Below are 15787 nucleotides of genomic sequence, written 5' to 3' on the forward strand. Positions count from 1 at the left end.
TTTATTGGGATTGAGGAAAAATCAAAATTAGAGAAACTCCCACTTTGGTTTTTGCATGATAAAATGAAGATAAAACCTATTTATCAATCCTACATTCTCATAAATTTAAAATGAGAATACTAGTATTGAAGATTCTTGAAGAAGTCTTGAAGATTCTGTGTCCACTCTTCAGCTTTTATAGTACTAGTATTATCTTGAATTAAGAGTAAACGGAACAAAGCAATGAACGGCAAATCAAATTTTCATTTCATTCTAAACGGCATTTCATTCTGGAGTTTGTCAAAATACAAAAACGAAAAAAATCAGCAATAAAAATTACTCATATAAGAAGAATTATACAAGTGGCAGCGGCATACAAAGATGCGAAGCCTTGAAGAATGATTTATTGTCATGAAAATAGTGAAGATTGAACTACTTTATTTTCAATCTTCAAAAACCACACAACAACATGGAGTATAGAGAATATTCCAATCTACACATCTTCACACTGAAACTACACAAACACAAATTGCAACGAAAAATAAAATAAAATAAAAATCAAATTGAAGTAAGCTCCTATTCCCTTTTTCACGAGTATTGAACAGCCAAAATTTATTTCCACCCCCGAAATTAAAAATAAAAAAATCAAAGATTCTTACATGCGAAGATGAAGAATGAAAAATCATGCTTATCCTGATCTTTCCGCACCATCTTCTCCTCCAGCCATAATCTGCTATCCATCCCGCTCCTAGTCCTGAACATAAACACCGCCCCCGAGCCCGGGATGCAAAACCAGTCGTACACATCCCACATCAAATCCACCAGCAATCCGTCCAGAAAAATGGTCTGATTCCCCCTGAAATTCCACTGCAGCCTCTTCACCCTTATCACCGTCTTCTTATCAATAAACACCGACAGCACCGGGTGCTTCAAACCCTCGCTCTCGCCCCCGCATTGGATCACGACGTCGTGCGCCGCCCCGCCCTCGCGGAATCGGGCCTTGGTGGAGTAGAGCGTGTTTCCGGAGAAGTGCTCCTGCCGCGAGACGAGGGAGAATTTCGCGATTCGGGCCCCCGATTTGAGTCTCCGGAGATAGGCCTCCGGCGCAATGTCGCCGAGGATGGGGCCGAGCTCGGAATCGAGGGCGATGAAGAGGTAGAAGCCGTCGATTGGCTCCGGGCCGGAGTCGTAGCGGGCGGCGGAGAGATCGTAGAAGATCTCGATTGCGGTGCCGTGGAAATCGAGGGTTTTGGCGCCCTTGAGCTTGCGGAAGATTCGGGAATTGGTGGTGAGTTTGAAGGTGGATTGGTCGTCGCCGAAGGAGATGGTGAGGCCCTGCGACTGCGAGAGGGTGTTCCGGGTCCACGTCAGCGTCACCGGAATGTGGCTGTGGTTGGAGAGAGTTGTTTTGTAGAGAGAGGTAACGGCATTTAGAAGGGAAGGGGTTAGGTTTGGGGAAATGCAGGAATTGGGTGAGTAGGCCGAGCACGATGTATCGGAAATCTGAAGTGCGTATTCGCTGAAGCAAGATGTTAAGTCTCTCATTTGTAAGAGAGGAATAGGAAGAAGAATGGTAAGGATTCTGGCAATTGATCACACACTCTCTTCTAAACACAAATATCAGACGGAAACTTTGACGCTTTCTTACTTTATTTCCTCACAGATATCCCAATTTTTATATAAACAAATGTGCAGGGTTGATGACTATCTCAAATACCAATAATATTTATTACTATCATACATAACTTAATTTAAATTATTTATCATTGTATTCCCTCAATCTGCCATTTTTAGTTTACTTTATGTTGGATACAAGTTTTATAAATTGTAAATAAAAATAAATTTTAAAAATTAGTAAAATGTAGATCTCATTTTTATATACTTATAATAAAAAGTAAATTAAATCAATTACTAAAATGTTAGCCTATTGACTATTTTGTGGGTCCCATTTTTTTAACGATTGTTTGGTCGTTCAGCGGTTTAGGCATTATTAATCATCATTGTCCAGTTTGCTATATTTGTACATCAAGTGCTCAAATTAGTATCCTAATATTGTGATTTGGGAAAGTTTAGTCGATTTGTTTAATAAATAAATCCTACTAACATATAAGCATGCCAAAGGAGCAATATGAATATAAATACAAAAGAATTTCTCTATAGCAAAAACAATTAATATTGGCTACAAATGAGGAGACCAATATGAATTCAAATGTGGCTCGTAATAATTCTGAAAAACAATTTATGTTTAGTGATTTAATAAATAATAAATGTATAATTTTTCTTACATATATTATGTTCATTTTATTGGGGTCAAATTATCATTTCTATAATTAGTAAAAATGGGCAAGAATATAAAGGTATTTGAATATTAAACAAGACAACTCATATAATGATATCATTAATCGTGTTTAACTATGTTATGGGACCCCATTAATTTTGTTAATTACTCCTTTATCTATAATTTTTGTGGTCAGACAAAGTCGCAAATTATTATGGACTTGGTGAAAGGTCACCGCAGCCTAAATATTAGGCAACTCTATTTTCGTGAATGTTAGTTAAAATCCCATTATGTAAAATGGAGCTAACAAAGTGCTAGAAAATATGCATTTTTTTCATGCCTAAATCTTTCTTATTTCTTGCTTAAAAACGTGTCAAGAAAAATAAATAACTAAAATTCACATAGTGCAAAATGAGAAGACATAAATATTGCAAATGTGATTATATGCACTCGAATTATTCGAACAAACGTTCAACCAATAACGGCCACATTATAATCATTTTATATAAACGCATTTATAGAGGGATACACGTAATGGAACCAACCAACGAATAAAAACAAAATTGAATCAATTGAATGATGCTATTTGTCTCTAAATAAATTAATTAAATAGGGGGTGTACCCACTAATTAGATTGACCTCAATATTTTACTATATAAATTTATTTTTTAGTTGAAGTGTTATTTTAATTATGTTTTTGGAAGTATTCAGCTCATATTTGGGTTCGAAATACTCCATCCGTCCAGTTTTAGCAGTCCCATTGACTTTTCTGCCATTTTTTTATAAAAATGATAAAAAATAGTTAAAGTTGAGAAATGGTAAAGTAAGAGAGACAATAATATAGATAAGACTCTTTTCAATATTATTCTCTCTCTTAATTTACCATTTCACCTTTTCAACTTTTTTTTATCATTGTTACAAAAAGAGGGCAGAAAAGTCAATGGGACTGCTAAAGCGGGACGGAGGGAGTATTTGATATTCCATACTATATCATTGAGCTCAGGGGATTTAGTTCCGTTATTTATCTGAAGTCTGAACTTCTGAAGCCGAATAATTGATCTAAGAGCATCCACGATAGCGACCTATCCGACGCCTTAGCCACCGGCGTGCGGCTAGGGCGCTCGGCTAGGGCCCTATTGCAGTAGGCTAGTCGAGTGGACGAAAACCCTACGCCCTAGAGTTAGGGCATGGACGAGCACGGCTAGCCAATCACTAGTCCACTATTGTGCGAACGAGCGATCGACTAGCTGATTTTTAAATTTATATATATATATATATATATATATATATATATATATATATATATAGGGTCTTGTTAGGTTGAGATTATTTAGCTAAATTGAGAAATGAGATGCAATATGAGCCATTAATCCACAAGATTAACAAAATGTCAACAAATACCATATTATGTCAACAAGGGGGTATAATTGTCTTTTCATTAAATTGTGTTTGAAATCATTTTCTAAAATCCTCTCTAAAACTCTAGCTTCAACATTCAAATCTTCAAATCTTCAACATTCAAATCTTCAAATCTTCAACATTCAAATCTTCAAATCTTCATATCTTCAAATCTTCAACATTCAAATGTTCAAATCTTCGAATCTTCCAATCTCTTCAACATTCAAATTTTCAAATCTTCAACATTCAAATGTTCAAATCTTCGAATCTTCAAATCTCTTCAACATTCAAATGTTCAAATCTTCGAATCTTCAACATTCAAATCTTCAAATCTTCAACATTCAATAAAATAACACTTATAATTCACATATCAATACCGAGAATATCGAATGTCAACAACTCGTATTAAAATGTCAACAACTAACAAATAACACTTACAATTCACATATCAATACCGAGAATATCGAATGTCAACAACACGTATTAAAATGTCAACAACTAAAAAATAACACTTACAATTCACATATCAATACCGAGAATATCAAATGTCAACAACTCGTATTAAAATGTCAACAACTAACAAATAACACTTACTATTCACATGTCAATATCGAGAATATCGAATGTCAACAACTCGTATTAAAATGTCAACAACTAACAAATAACACTTATAATTCACATATCAATAGCGAGAATATCGAATGTCAACAACTCGTATTAAAATGTCAACAACTAACAAATAACACTTATAATTCACATATCAATAGCGATAATATCGAATGTCAACAACAAACATTATTTATGTCAACTACAATGTCAACAACAAACTTTATTTATGTCAACTACGATGTCAATAACAACTTTATTTATGTCAACTATTATGTCAACAACAAATATTTTCATGTCAACGACGTATATTATTTATGGCAATAACAATGTTTTACTTATAATTTATGTCAACAACAATGTTTTACATATAATTTATGTCAACAACATTTTTCATAAAATACAACCTAAACTCAACCCTTCTCACCATCACCCACAACTCCATCTCATCCACAACTCTCACACCTTCCACAACATGACTCTCCACATCTTTCTCCATCACCAATCACACTATTTCTATTCAATTTTTACAGTAAACAAACACTTCATTTATTGCTCAACATATGAACACAACAATCACTTATTATCTCTTTGCATCATCAACAATCATATACCACAAAAGTAGATTCTCTTTGCATATGTCAACAACTTAAAAATAACACTTATAATTCACATATCAATACCGTGAATATCGAACGTCAACAACTCGTATTAAAATGTCAACAACTAACAAAATAACACTTATAATTCACATATCAATAGCGAGAATATCGAATGTCAACAACTCGCATTAAAATGTCAACAACTAACAAATAACACTTATAATTCACATATCAATACCGAGAATATCGAATGTCAACAACTCGTATTAAAATGTCAACAACTAAAAAATAACACTTATAATTCACATATCAACTACGATGTCAACAACAAACATTATTCATGTCAACTACGATGTCAACAACAAACGTTATTTATGTCAACTATTATGTCAACAGCAACATTTTACAAATAATTAATGTCAATAACAAATATTTTCATGTCAACGACCTATATTATTTATGTCAACATCAACGTTTTACATATAATTCATGTCAACAACAATGTTTTACATATAATTCATGTCAACAACAATGTTTTACATATAATTTATGTCAACAACATTTTTCATAAAATTTATGCCAACGACCTATAAAATTTATGTCAACAACAAACGTTATTATATTAACATCTCATATTAAAATGTCAACAACTAACAAATAACACTTATAATTCACATATCAATAGGCAGAATATCAAATGTCAACAACTCGTATTAAAATAACAGTCTTTCTGCTCGTACACGTACTCCTGTGCCGATTTATTCAGCAGCATCACAATGATCGAGTGATTCAGCAGGAATTTCTTCAAAATAACAGTAGGAATTTTCAGCTCTAAACTAAAATTTGAAAAACATTGCTATTTATTAGAACTTCCGATGGTTGAGAAAATCGGAGAAGCAACTGAAAAGGGGAAAAATTCCTAATTCACTGGTTAGGAGTATCTAAGATCATAACCACACAAGCAATAATTTCATCGATCGATTGAAAATGCTCAAACACAAAATCAAAATAAAAAAAATGAGGAATCATGTGGATGCAAAATTAAACATGAACTCCACATTTGAAATCAATTTCGGCTGGAGAACGTCACCTTATCGACGGTGGTGGCGGCTTCCTTCTTCGACGCCGTAAATGAACACTTATCTTTTCTCTTATCCTGATTAATTTGCTGCTGCCTACTCTATAGACTGCAGAAACAATATCAATAAACACAAACATATAATTCACATATCAATACCGAGAATATCGAATGTCAACAACTCGTATTAAAATGTCAACAACTAAAAAATAACACTTATAATTCACATATCAATACCGAGAATATGAATGTCAACAACTCATATTAAAATGTCAACAACTACAAAATAACACTTATAATTCACATATCAATACCGAGAATATCAAATGTCAACACTCATATTAAAATGTCAACAACTCGTATAATTCACCAGCATGAAATTAGCACGCCTTTCCTTTTTAATTTACTTTCAATTTTTGTTTGCAACATTCAATCACAAGAAATATGGAGATTTCAAAAGGAAAACTTTCAATCTGTACAATATTTAATAAAATAAAATAAAAATAAATTGTTAGTATCATTATCTCTTCTTCTTCGATTTTTTTACTGGAAAAAAGAGAGCCCATTCCGAATAAACTCACAGTAGAATTTGGGGCAATGTTCAAAACTGGAGTAATCCGAACTCCATTGTTGTACGATCTGCTGCTCTTCCCCAGCGACGGCTTAATGTAATGGTAGAATTGATTATGAAGCCCCGGCGCCGGAGAGCTTCGCCGATTAATCGGCGGTTCCCGCACCGAATTATGCTTCTGCTAAGTTCTAACATGATAAATCATACCATACTCAATTCCAACGTTGACCGGAGCCTCTTTCCCAATTTTTGCAGAGTGAAACTCACAATTCACAAACGATTCCATCGAAGCTATAATTGCATACTATATTCATAAATTTACCTGAAAAATCTTCCGAGGAAGGAGATACCATTCCTATTTCACTCTGTACATCTAGATCTGCATCGATTTCCCCTTTCCCCCAATTTCTCTCTGCGAATTCTGTTCTCAAAAACCTAGATTTTCCGCCATTGAACCAACGCCGGAAGATAAATGATGGTGACATACAAGTGAAGCTCCGGTAGATTTCTGTCCTCCGCCGCGGCCTCTGATCCTTCGCCGCCGCAGCACCGTCGCAGCTCATTGTGGAGCAAAAATACGAAGAAGCTCTGCTGTGATTTCCAGTTTCAATTAATAGAAAATTACCATTCTACCATTTTCATTATAAAATAATCTAAAAATATTTTTTGTGTGGCAAAATCTGGACCACTCATTTAATGAAAATGAATGGCTGATATTGCATCTCATTTCTCAATTACCCTAAAAAATCTCAATTGATCATGGACATATATATATATATATATATGTATATATATATATTTTAACTTTTTTCTAAAATATCATATTCCTATTTCATTTTTAAATTTCATATTTTAACTGTTCCATAGTAACGGAGGCGTTTCTTTTCGGCATGGAGATTAAGAAAAATTGTGTTAGGTTAGTTAAGTAAAGAGAGAGTAAAGTGGAAAATGAAAAAGGTAGAGAGATGAAGAAAGAATAAAGTAAGAGAGACTAAAGTAGGTGTGGAAAAATGTGTTGACTTTTACTAAAAAATGAAATAACTCTATTATTATGAAACGTACCAAAATGGTAAAATGACTCTATTACTGTAGAACGGAGGGAGTATGTTTTTATTATTCAATTCATTTCGTTGTTGTTGTTTTTTGTGTTTTTTTCTCGGGAAGGCTAAGACATTGGCTAGGCTATTGCTTGGCTAGGACAGTGGTTAAGCTGTGGGAAAGGCATGACAATATGGCGGGAAGATCGTTTTAGGATAGGCTATTGCTAGTCCACTGTTGTGGATTCTCTAAATATTTTTCACATCAATTTGCATAAGCTATTGTTTTTAAAAATTATATACTCGTCTACAACCATTCTGTATAAACGTGAAGGCGACGAACGAAAGCATGTGTTTAGTAAGTACAGTAAAAGGTCAATTGTGCAAATTCAGATGAACTTTTGGAAGTTACTACTACCTCTGTCCCTGAAAATTTGATACAATTTACTATTTCGGTCCGTCCCTGAAAATTTGATACACTTCACTTTTACCATTTTTGGTAGTGGACCTCATATTCCACTAACTCATTCCTACTCACATTTTATTATAAAACTAATACTTTAAAAGTAGGACCCACGTCCCACCAACTTTTTCAACTCACTTTTCATTACATTTCTTAAAACTCGTGTCGGGTCAAAGTGTTGCAAATTTTGGGGGACGGAGGTAGTAATATTTATGTGATTACGTATACGACTGTACGTATTATGTGATAAGAACAAGTGATTTTGGATCCGAAATTCTAGTCAATTCTATTATAAAGACAGTCCACCAATCGAAAATTTAAATACTAGCAATAACTTGTTTTTGCATAATGAAAATTGGGATTTTTTATGAGCCAATTCTTGTGCGAAACGCAATGTTTTGGCAAACAAGCCGCAAATTGAAGGTAGGATAAGACACAAAACCAGTTTTTTTTTGTTAATCTGTAATAAATATTTTTCTATTAGCGCAATTATAGTGATTATATGTATCTTTCGAAATTGGTATTTTACACATTGACCAAAAACTTATGTCCGTGGCATGATATAGTTGTATTTTACAAAAACCTGCAAGGTAGATATGTTAAATCTTGAGAAATAATTAATTAATAGCATCTGATTTTACCCATGCATCTGTTTAAAAATTATTTTGGATTCACTGACAGATTGTTTGTGATTCTAATTCTAAAATGGCTCTGAAATGTAGTTGCACATTTTCTAGATCAAATTTCCAAAATAAACCAATGACGTTGCCAGATGGCATTATTAAATTTATTTGAGACCCAAATTTAGTAAATTACATTGACAAAGTTTGTTTGATAATATATGTTCGATTATGAAAATGGGGCATTGTTCTTATACTTAATACTTTACGTACTACACAGAATTTTAGTTTCCGATAATGTATTTATTAAACAAACGCCATCTGACACTCTCACCTGTTGAGAAAAGAAGATTTTGTTTCTAACAAAATCCAGAATTAGAGATACTATTTGCAATTTAAAATAGGGCCACTAGTAATCAATTTTGATTAATAATATAATCTGCCTTGATATCAAAATTAAAAAAACTTAAAATGTTTTTCCCTATTTATATAGAAAAATAACGTCCTTGTTTATGAATTGATTAATTAAAGTACAAACTGAAAAGACATCTCATCTGCAAGAACATGTGCAAATTACGTCCAGCACTCTTATTTAATTATTAATTAAAAAAGTCCAAAGTGAGATTATGAACCGTAATTATATTTAAGTAAAGGAGTACTATATGTTTATGACAGCCTAGTTGCTTCTTGGAAGTTGTCGACTCTAACTTCGTTTGTCTTTTTTCCTTGGTTATAAATAATTAAATTTGTTATTTGTGGTAATCATAGTTATTTTATTAAGAGAAAGCAACTTGGAAATTCGTTGTTTCTTGTGTTGCCGGCAAGTCATTTTCTGGTGTTGACTCCACCATTTTTTTCATTCCTTTTAGATTTAAAACGCATGGTATGGTAATAAAATTTCGATTAGTATAATTAGCAATGAATGACAATGACTATAAATCATGGTGGAAAAATAATTAATGGGCCTTTTGTGGTATACAATTAATTGGCATCAATTTCTTTTTTCATCTATCCTCAATTAATTGACACTCTTACTATTTTTGGTAATGGATTTCATCTATCCTCAATTAATTGACACTCTTACTATTTTTGGTAAAGGACTCCACATTCCACTAAATTATTGCATTCATTCACATATTACAAATTTAATGTATAAAAGTATGACTCATATTCCATTAACTTTTTCAACCCACTTTTACTACATTTCTTAAAACATATGCCAAGTTAAACGGTGCCAATTAATAAGGACGGGAGGGAGTACATCTTAATTTTGGGTCTCAAACATTTCAGGATTTTGAATCTCTATTATAAATAAATATAAATGATATCCTCAACAGTACGGGGCTTGTGTCAAGTGCAACGGTGTTTCTTCCTTGAAAATAAAATGTCATCTAATACAAGGTCGGGTATTCGCTTGGTTTCCACATAGCGTGGCACGCAGTCAGCGCTCAATGTTAGGAACACACCAGCCGTCCCAACTAATACAGCATCAACGGCTACGGCGAAGGATAGCATGGAGATGGAGAGAGAGTTCATTGAGGAAGAAGAGATGATACCCGACACCAGTAATCACGAGGAGAGTCAGGACAAATCCTGCGCGGTGACCGCAAGGGAGCTGAGACCAAGGAATAGGCTCAAGCAGCCGATGAAGTACAGAGACTTTGTCTCAAAGTAGAAGAATAGGTTCTAGTAGTTAGTTCCCCTGTTTTGCTAGCTTTAATATTCTGTAAACTCTATTTTTAATTTTTCTTTGAGTCGGGCGAATCTATAAGCCCCGTTCGGGTTTTCTTGTTGGCTCTTTCCCGAATGTCTAGGTACGTCGAACCAACTTAGGGTCCTTAGAATATTAAAAGGGCTATTTCATTAACTTTATTTTTTTATGAATGAAATATTTTTGCCCACTCAATCGTGCAAATACAAGTTATTCTTTTCTCAAACTGCCGACGGAACTCCCGCGCCAGCTCAGATCGCATCGCCGTCAAGCTCTGAGAGCCGAGGGTCTTCGCAAGTTCTCAACCGGAGATAGTGACATAATCGTTACGGAGAGAGGTCCATAACAACTGGTGCTTTCATCCAGTACTCATGGCATCGAATTCTTCTTCCAAACCTGAGCATCCGCCACGACCTACCGGCGCTAATGCTATTCCGATCGGTGTGCCACGCAACCATGGGAAGGGGGTGGTGGACCCAATTGCACAAGGTTTCGACATGATTATGGATAGATTTGACAAACTGGAATTTCGTTTGGATCGCACCGATCGCCGGGTGGACGATCTAGAGGTTCATGAAGAGTTGAACGAAGGGGAATTTGAAGAGCATGGAGATCACTTTCACAGGGATAATGACACAGGTGTTCGATACTCTATTGCTGGCCTGCGTAACCGATGGGGTAATGGTCGAGGAAAACGCGGTGACTATTGTGCAGTTGGCGGTTACAGAGGCAGAGGGGGACGACATCAACACCGGCGAGGCGGCCCAGATTTACAAAACAGGGATAACCACCGCCACCGCACGACCTGGGACCCACCACTGCGCAATCACGATGACTGGGATGACGACGATAATTGGAATCCTTCACACCGCCGAGGAAGATATAATGGGCAGCATCACGATCATCCGACAGGGGTGCAGATGCGACCACCACATTTCGACGGCTCCGATGCGCCGAACTGGATTTCTAGAGTCCAATATTATTTCGATCATGTGCGAGTTCCAGAGGACGACTGTCTTCACTATGTAGTGATGTTATTTGAGCCCCCCGCATCAGAATGGATATTCAACTATCGCACAAATAATCTGTGGGTTTCATGGCCGGATTTTTTGGAGGACGTGCGACAGAGGTTTGATCCACAGAGTTTCCACAATTATACATGCCTTATTGCAAAACTAGTACAGACGGGAACAGTCGCGGAGTACCATGAAACGTTTGAGCGGTACTTGAACCGTGTGGATGATCTGTCCGAGACTTCACTCATACCAATTTTTATTGCAGGTCTTAAGGAACCAATACGAGAAAAGGTAGACCTTCAGCAACCTTCATCTCTTGCTGCAGCCATGGCGTTGGCCCTCAGGTTAGCGGCGACGCAGGAGGATCGACAGCAGCACTCTTCCCAATTTACACGCAAACAGTGGGCCAACCGCGAGAGCAAGCAGTGGTTGAGCAGCGGGCAACCCATGTCAGCTGTGGGGTCGTCAAATGGGCAGCCTACAGTTGCTGGAAAAAAAGAGGGAGAACAATCGCGCGTCCAGCCAATTCGGGTGTCCAACGCTGAGAAATCCGAGAGATCCCGACGAGGACTCTGCTGGCACTGTCCGGAGAAGTGGGTGGTGGGCCACACTTGTAAGGTGAAACTATTGTGTTATATTGGAGATGAATTGGAGGTTGTTGACGACAGTGAACCGCAACACCGCGCGGAAGCGGAGGAGGTGATCACGGCTGACTTGTCCCACTTACACACATTGGATGGTCATCCCCGCTCTCGACCATTTCATGTGCTTGGATCGATTGATGAATCCGAAGTTCGGGTATTGATTGATACGGGGGCGACGATGGATTTCTTACATCCTCGAGTGGCAGCAGCATTGCATTTGGAGTTGACGTCAATCCGGCCATTCCGTGTATTGGTCGGCAATGGTGCTTCTTTGTTGTGCACCCATATTTCTCGCAAAACCAAACTCACGATGCAGGGTACTGTATTCCTGGTAGATCTACATATTCTCGACCACCACGGACCGGATGTTATTTTGGGAATGGCCTGGTTGGAGTTGTTGGGCAAGATTTCAGCCGATTTTGAGAAGAAGACATTGGAGTTTGATAGAGAGGGCCAGCGGGTTGTGTTGCGAGGAATAGCGCAGGGTCCGAAGGAGATTTCCCGTCAATCTCTAGCGCTTATGACAGCCCACTCCCCAGACCATGAATTTTATGAGCTGGTCCGTTTGGAGACCGATGACAACAAGCTGATCGATGGTATTGCAGAGAGCTTTCCACCGGATATACCCCAATTGGTACTGCAGGTGCTGGAGCAGCACCGTTCGGTGTTTGCATTACCGCGCGGTATGCCACCGAAGCGCCAGTTTGACCACCGAATTCACCTGGCCCCAAACACGAAGCCCATAAACGTTCGTCCCTACCGCTACCCATACTTTCAGAAAAATGAGATTGAATCGCAGGTACGGGACATGCTCGAGCAAGGGATAATTCAATGCAGCCAAAGCCCGTTCTCCTCACCCGTGTTGTTGGTCAGAAAAAAGGATGGAACCTTTCGATTTTGTATTGATTACAGAGCTCTCAACAATGCCACAGTGCCGGATCACTTTCCTATTCCAACTGCAGATGAATTATTTGATGAGCTTGGTGGAGCAAAGTTCTTTACTAAGTTGGATCTCCGTTCCGGTTATCACCAAATCCGTATGCATGACGAAGACATATTTAAGACGGCTTTTCGGACCCACGAGGGCCATTATGAGTTTTTGGTGATGCCATTCGGTCTTACCAATGCACCATCTACATTCTAGGCTGCTATGAACGGTATCTTCCAATCCCTTCTCCGTAAATGTGTGATAGTTTTCTTCGATGATATTCTTGTTTATAGCCCGACTTTGGAGTCTCACGGAGTTCATCTGGCTAGCGTTCTAGCCCTCCTACATGATCACAATTTTTTTGTGAAGCTCTCAAAGTGTTGTTTCTGCAGCAACTCAGTAGAGTATTTGGGACATATTATTTCTGAGGGCTTGCTAAAGGCGGATCCTGCTAAGTTGGACGCTATGTCTGCTTGTCCAACACCGAAGAATGTAAAACAATTGCGCGGATTTTTGGGATTAACGGGGTATTACCGCAGGTTTATTGCTCAGTATGCGACGATCGCAGCACCATTAACAGATTTGTTGAAGAAAGATTCTTTTGTGTGGACGGAGGCGGCATCGGGAGCGTTCGCCATGCTCAAAACTGCAATGACTTCAGCTCCTATCCTTCGTTTGCCAGATTTTACACTCCCATTCTGTATTGAAACTGACGCATCCGACACCGGTATTGGAGCAGTGTTACTTCAAGCTAATCATCCTCTCGCCTTTTTCAGCAAAAAATTGGGACCAAGGCGGAAGGCAGCTTCAACGTACCACAAGGAATTGTATGCAATTGTTGAGGCAGTTCATAAATGGAGACAATACCTCCTTGGCCGCGAATTTGTTATACGCACGGACCAGAAAAGTCTAAAAGAATTATTGCAGCAAGTAGTTCAGACGCCGGATCAACACTTGTACATCCGGAAGCTTATGGGTTTCAAATTCAGAATAGAGTATAAGCGAGGCATCACGAACAAAACAGCGGATGCGCTGTCCCGAAAGGAGGCAGCTGATGCGTCGACTGATCCAATTTCTGGGGGTGATAAGGTGTGTCGTGAGATGGCTGACCTGTTGGCTATAGCGGCTAGACCTGTGCCGCGAGTGTTAGATCTAATTCGAGAAGAAACTGCCACTTTTCCGACCATGGTGGAACTCACTCGTCGGATTCAGAGTGGCGAGGCACCTCGACATTTCACTTGGGCAGATGGCCTGATTTATTTTAATAGGAGGGTGCTGGTAGACGCTAATTCGGCGGCGAAACGGGATTTATTAACAGAACATCACTGTTCACCTATGGCAGGTCATCGGGCCACGAGCGCACGTTTAGGCTGCTTTCGGCAGCGTTCTTTTGGCCTAAGATGCGAAAGGATGTCAAGGAATTTGTGGATGAATGTGTGGTGTGCCAATCTACCAAGTATTCGACGCAAAAACCGGCCGGGTTGTTGCAGCCGCTGCCCGTTCCTTCTCAAGTATGGGAGGACGTTTCCATGGACTTTATTACTGGATTACCACAGTCTCGAGGATATACGGCAATTATGGTTGTGGTTGATAGACTTTCGAAGTATGCCCATTTTGCCCCATTGCCGACTCGTTTTGACGCATTGCGAATCGCCCACTTATTCGTCAACATAGTGGTGCGTCATCATGGATTTCCTAAAACACTTGTTTCTGATCGTGATTCGGTATTTCTCAATGCTACTTGGGAAGAAATTATGAGATTGAGTGGTACGAAGTTGCAGTTTACCACAGCTTATCATCCTCAATCTGACGGTCAAACGGAGGTCCGCAATAGGGGATTGGAGCAATATCTCCGGGCGTTTACTGCGGATAGACCTTCCAAGTGGGCGAATTTTTTGCCTTGGGCGGAATTGGCCCTTAACTGTTTTCATCATGCAGCATTAGGCACCTTGCCGTTTCGTTCGTTGTATGGGAGAGAGCCACCCTTACTTGTAGCTGCACCACCATCAGCCAAGACTCCTCCTAAAGCTGCTGACTTGATTCGTCAAAGAGGGGAGCTGCTCGTCGAGTTGCGTCGAAATTTGGAGCGGGCGCGTGTTAGTATGGCTGCTACAGCAAATCGACATCGTCGTCATGTGGAATTCGATGTAGGCGACTTGGTGTGGTTGAAGTTACAACCTTATCGCCAACATTCTGTGGCTAAACCGCTGTCGTCGAAACTCAGCAAACGTTTTTATGGGCCCTTCGAGATCTTAGAGCAGGTTGGACCGGTTGCTTATCGTCTTCGTTTGCCGGAGGGGAGCCGCATTCACAATGTCTTCCATGTGACCTTGTTGAAGGAGTTTGTTGCTGGAGAAAGGGAGCAAGCGGGGGTGCCTTTACCGGAGAAGTTCCTGGGGAGTCGACCTATAGCATTGCCTGCGGCTGTTCTCGAGACCAAGGTTATGTGGCGCGAAGGGAAGCCGACTAAACACGTTCTCATACGTTGGTCAGATGGTTTGGGAACAACGACTTGGGAGCCGGCTGACTCACCGATGGAGAAGTTCCCAGATCTCTTCCTTGGGGACAAGGAATCTTCTAACGAGGGGGAGTTGTTAGGAACACACCAGCCGTCCCAACTAATACAACATCAACGGCTACGGCGAAGGATAGCATGGAGATGGAGAGAGAGTTCATTGAGGAAGAAGAGATGATACCCGACACCAGTAATCACGAGGAGAGTCAGGACAAATCCTGCGCGGTGACCGCAAGGGAGCTGAGACCAAGGAATAGGCTCAAGCAGCCGATGAAGTACAGAGACTTTGTCTCAAAGTAGAAGAATAGGTTCTAGTAGTTAGTTCCCCTGTTTTGCTAGCT

General features: G+C 38.8%; 2 protein-coding genes across 2 annotated transcripts; one reads left to right on the forward strand and one right to left on the reverse strand.

The window, feature by feature from the left end:
* Nucleotides 1-291: 291 nt before the first annotated feature.
* Nucleotides 292-1654, reverse strand: LOC125219937 (uncharacterized). Its single transcript, XM_048122030.2, has one exon. It carries the CDS (start codon nt 1522-1524, stop codon nt 625-627), a length of 900 nt encoding a protein of 299 aa, XP_047977987.1. The 5' UTR covers nt 1525-1654; the 3' UTR covers nt 292-624.
* Nucleotides 1655-10714: 9060 nt separating this feature from the next.
* On the forward strand, nt 10715-13147 carry LOC148933278 (uncharacterized). Its single transcript, XM_089059800.1, has one exon. The coding sequence runs from the start codon at nt 10715-10717 to the stop codon at nt 13145-13147; it is 2433 nt and encodes an 810-aa protein (XP_088915926.1).
* Nucleotides 13148-15787: the final 2640 nt, after the last annotated feature.

The sequence above is a fragment of the Salvia hispanica genome, chromosome 1, assembly GCF_029641045.1.
Source record: "Salvia hispanica isolate PSC_SH4W2 chromosome 1, Shi_PSC_v1, whole genome shotgun sequence".
Lineage (NCBI taxonomy): Eukaryota > Viridiplantae > Streptophyta > Magnoliopsida > Lamiales > Lamiaceae > Salvia > Salvia hispanica.